Consider the following 5000-nt stretch of genomic DNA (forward strand, 5'->3'; position numbering starts at 1 on the left):
TTGGGATTGCAATATAATGACTTAGGATCTCAATATAATGATTAATGATATAACTATAATGACTCGGGATCTCAGTATAATAATTTAGGATCGTCAATATAGTGAAATAGGATCTAAATATAATGATTAAGGATCAAAATGATTGTGCCGTTGCCATAGAGATAAATGTGTGGAGCACAGTGGAGCACCGTGGAGCAAACAGTGGGACTGCATCAGAGGAAGGAGCAGTAGTCTGGCCTTGTTAACATACCACATTAAATATTGTAGATATGTGTGCATTCTCCCTCTCACAATCTCCACAGCTCTCCACTGTAACACTATGGCTTGTCGTGTTCAGAAATAGGCTTTTTAAACAACGTCTCTCCTACAGAAAGTGTATTTTAGCATCTGCAGCTGAGAATGTGTCATGCATTGATTAATTATGTTTCAGGGAGGCCAGGGAGGCCTGGCCACCATTAGAGAGCCCTTAATCATGTCAGCTGATCTCAGCACAGTGGCGGCTGACATTGAACCACTTTGATTATTTGATTACACGCAAATAATCAGGTTGTGCCAAAAGCTGGTCTAATTAGTACATCAAGCCGCATGAGCTGAGAAGGGGATGATGACGGTTATTGACTGACGAGGAGCACCTGTCTGAATAGATGAATAGATGCTGTTTAGAAGTCTCTAGAAGTCTCTCCCAGGGCTGATTTCTGGGAGCCGTTAGACAGGTTACCGGTTCGAATCCCGGTCGTGCAAAATGACGTTGTGTCCTTGGGCAAGGCACTTTACCCTACTTGCCTCGGGGGGAATGTCCCTGCACTTACTGTAAGTCGCTCTGGATAAGAGCGTCTGCTAAATGACTAAATGTAAATGTAAAAAGAAGGACACAGTGGTTTTTGGTGAATAATGTCTGTATACTGCTTGATAGAGTTAAATCAGTGGTCCTCCTATTTTGTAAGTCTGAACGTTTGTATTATTCTAAACTAGGAATACATCAGACAAACGACAAACTAATATCTCTTTCTGGTAGATGGTCCTTGTGTCCAAGTATTTCTGGGCTAACAAGTATGTAGGAGCCAGATTCTGACTGGCGGGATATTCATTACTTTGATCCAAAAACAAAACAAAAAACTGTCATTTTGGCAGGGGAAACCACGTTTCCCACAATGCATCGTGTTGACAGAGACTGGAGATTGGGAGCAGAGCGCGATGGGAGATGGATGCTGGAATAGGCTGCATGTGTTGTGGGCAGATGGGCTCTCCTGCTGTCCCCGTCCTCTCATTTGCCACGCTGTCTCCGGAGCCACAGGCAGGGAGGCCACATTTGGAGATTTGTGTTCACAGAGCCTGTTGTTGTGGGAAGTCACAGCCAAAGCATGTGGATCTGTGAATGCACTCCTCTCTGCCCCATCGGATCTCTGTGTCCTCTACCCAACTGCCTGCTGGAAACCAAGACCCGGCTGCAATCAGACCTCCCGAGTCCTGAAAATACCTCCGGGACAAGACAGCAAAGAGGGGGCTTGTTTCCAAAATGTGCACAGTATCATCTTGAGTTTGCCAGCGTACTACTTGTACTGGCTGTGTGTACTTGAATGTCAGTCTCAGACGGCAGTGCTTACCTGCTTCTCTGCTCACCTGTGGCCTGTGTGCTGTGTGTTGTAGCTGACTTACCTGCCACCCCCGTGGGGGGAGTGTGAGTCCAGGGCCCTGGACTCTGGCTTCTTCCAGGTGTACAGTGTGACAGCCTGCAGGATTGACTGCGAGACTCTCTACATCATAGAGAACTGCAACTGCAGGATGGTACACATGCCTGGTAAGCACACACACACACACACACCTCTGAAGCCTTGAGGCTTTTGGAGCATTATTATGACAAATGCAATATGTCAACCGTTTTAAATGTTATTAAAAAAAATATTTCCAAAAGTATTTTGACCCAGACAATAGAACTTGGGTGTATTTAAAGTAAAGTAAATTGGAACGAATCTGTATGTTCAGTTTGTTTGGGAATTTAAATGTAAATAATCTATAAGGGTGTCCATGTGTTTTGTTTTGCTGCAGTTTTCTAAAGTGGAAAATCACGAATAGGCTCTGAATAAAACAATTTATTACAACTTTTTCTCAATCACTGTTCTCTCTGTCTCTCTCTTCTCTCTCTCTCTCTCTCTCTCTCTCTCTCTCTCTCTCTCTCTCTCTCTCTCTCTCTCTCTCTCTCTCTCTCTCTCTCTCTCTCTCTCCTAGCTGTGCCAATATAGATTCCAACCAACAATGAATAGTTTGCTTCTCCTTGACCGTCTAGAATAACCAGAGCTGTTTGTTGGGGGGGGGGGGGGGTGTAAGCAATTTAGAGGTAGTTCATTTTGACCCGATTTCTTTTGAAGACAAGCTAAATTGAAAATCTCCTTGTGTCTCCGCATAGGCGATGCTGCATTCTGCACTCCTGAGCAGTATAAAGACTGTGCTGAGCCTGCCCTTGGTAAGTCTAAATGCTCAGAAGCATAAGCACACAGACACACTCATACACAGTGCCTACACACACACCCATAAGGACGTCTATAAACACATAGCACAAAAAGATGATTGGTCACTTGAAGTATGGATACTGTAGCTGTGATTCTCCTTTTAAAAGTCTTTCACATACACTCTCTTTGCCTCAGTGGAGAATAACAGAGGGTTTGAAGCATGAGAAGCCTTCGCTTCAGGCTGCCCCTCACCACATCCAGGCTGTGGAATAAAAGACATTACTCTGAATCATTCGTGTTTTCAAACTAAAAACGAATTTCAGTTCCCACCTTTGCTGTATGGAGTTTCAAATTAACTTAGCTTCGCCACACACTGGAGGGACTCATGAAATGTCCAGTCATCTCAATTATCTTCACTGAAAGATGCTTATGCGCTTTGTGAGATGGAAGTGATCGCCGACATTGGGCCGACATTATTGCCAGAAATGTGTCTCTCTCCTACACATTTGAGCTGCAGGGCGCAGGCCCTGGCAGTGTGCATGCCGGCTCGCTCTCCCGCTCTGTAATTAGACATTGTGGCTCTAACAAGAATCTGAAGCTAAGTAGTAATGAGGAGCTGGAGATAGAGCTGTATTTCAGTCCAGTCCAGCTCTGGCTCTGAGTTTGGTTCAAAATGGTTGAACTACCATTAACACACACACACACACACTTTGAACCTTCGGTACACATTCTGGTTGGAGCCAGATTGTTACACCCACCAGTAAAGGTTTTCACTCATTTCCAAGAGATGTCAGTCATGGTGTTTGGGGAGAGTGTTGCGTATGTGGAGCTCTCTGTTGTTTTAATGGGGGACAGCAGAATTTGTTTCTCTACATCGAGGTTTGGGATTTTGAAGGCGGCTTGCCCTCTGCAGCTAATTGCACAGGCAGTTATTTTGCCTTCTGTTTCATGGCCATGGAGCCCTGGAAATATGGTAATGTTCATAAATAACAATTATAACCCCTGGTATAATTGTTTTGTGGACGTGATTGTCAAACTGTAACTAGCTTATTATATCCAAAGCTGAAGGCTGAGTTTCTGAAAGTGTTTAAACATTAATGTGCTATCCTTATAATTACATGAAAAGAACAAAAATGAAGTGAAGATGAGAGAGACACAGGAGAGCGAGAAAGGGAGAGACACAGCGAGAAAATTAAACCAGGCTAATGAATGCACAGTGCTACCCAACTCCAATAACCCCTTATTTGAATGGAAATAAGAGGCGACCGAGATGCCATATTGAATTTCCTTTTGCAATTACGTGACAGCTGAACCCTGCAGGACATCAGTATGTCTGGCAGGTACCCAGCTCTGAGGTTCCTGGCCATCCAGCAGAATGAAGACACTGTGAAAGAAAGGGGTTTTGGTCATATTTTCCCTCTATTTTCTGAGAGATTGTTCGTAAGCAGGAAAGGGGATGTCAGGAGGACTGGGTTTGGTGCTGCTCAGACCAGTTAGTTTCGAACATCATTGGAAACTTCACAGTTGAGTGTATGTTAGAAAACGCTTTATCAGACAAGTTAGTCAGGCTTGCCATCATCCACCTGTGTGGTCTGAAGGAAGTGGATTTCCACTTTTGCCGTCTCCTATCTGAGGCTCTCTCCTAGTCCGAGTCTAGTCTGTCTAGGGACAACATGTTTAAAACACAGCAGCCAGTCTCTCAGTGCCAGGGTTGTGGGGGAGGCATCTGCGATGGCAGTCATGTGATGTTCCTGTTGGACTGTATTCACTCCCTACCATGATGTTGACATCAACAATAGCCTGGGCTTTTCATGAGGGAGCATAGTTTGGTACACATGGTTTAAGGCCGAGTGCAGCGTGGTCCAGGACGTGTGGGTGAACCCTGGCTTGTGCTCGGAATGAGAAAAGATGGCAACCCTGTTTCCCCCCAGCTGTCATAAACAATAGGAGTTCAACACTCTATACTTACGCGGTTGTCATGGACAACGTCTCTGCTCATCCATTCCGGCTGACAAGATTTGCCCTTCTGCCCCCCCCCCCCCCCCCCCCCCCCGCCTGGCCTCCCTCTTCCCTTCCCCTCTATCGCCCCTTCCCTGCCTCCCCGTAGCTAAGCTGTCCATGCTGGAGAGCAGTAATTGCATCTGCAGGGCACCATGCAACATGACTCGCTACAACAAGGAGCTGTCCATGGTGAAGATCCCCAGCAAGACCTCAGCACGCTACCTGGAAAAGAAGTTCAACAGGTCGGAGAAATACATCACGTGAGTGACACTCTGCTCCAGCCCAACCGGTCCTCATCACACGCCCACGAGGCCTTGCGACTCTTGAGAACAGTGTGCAGGTACCGTAAAGAGGATTTGAACACGCCCACGTGTAGATAGATCACAGTCCAGATGGTTTGCCAGACAAATGCTCAATACATAGCAGCGGTACCCTTTGAAGGAAATTAAGTTATTCATTATTCGAATAACCACCTCAAGAGACAGAGTATAATGTCACTGAGAAAAGCTTGGTTAACAGATTGAGTATGCCTACGTTGTCTCACAGGTTGCT

The 5000-nt window shown here is 45.6% G+C and overlaps 1 protein-coding gene across 3 annotated transcripts in view; it reads left to right on the forward strand.

Annotated features, from left to right (window-relative positions):
• The window catches only part of asic2 (acid-sensing (proton-gated) ion channel 2), a 168124-nt gene that overhangs the window by 158969 nt on the left and 4155 nt on the right, over positions 1-5000 (forward strand). For all 3 annotated transcript variants that reach the window (XM_062446264.1, XM_062446269.1, XM_062446256.1), the window contains 3 exons: positions 1648-1798; positions 2405-2461; positions 4555-4708. In XM_062446264.1, coding sequence (XP_062302248.1) covers positions 1648-1798; positions 2405-2461; positions 4555-4708 — 362 coding nt within the window. The remainder of the gene's footprint in view (positions 1-1647; positions 1799-2404; positions 2462-4554; positions 4709-5000) is intronic.

This window comes from Osmerus eperlanus, chromosome 2 (assembly GCF_963692335.1).
Source record: "Osmerus eperlanus chromosome 2, fOsmEpe2.1, whole genome shotgun sequence".
Taxonomy (NCBI): Eukaryota; Metazoa; Chordata; class Actinopteri; order Osmeriformes; family Osmeridae; genus Osmerus; species Osmerus eperlanus.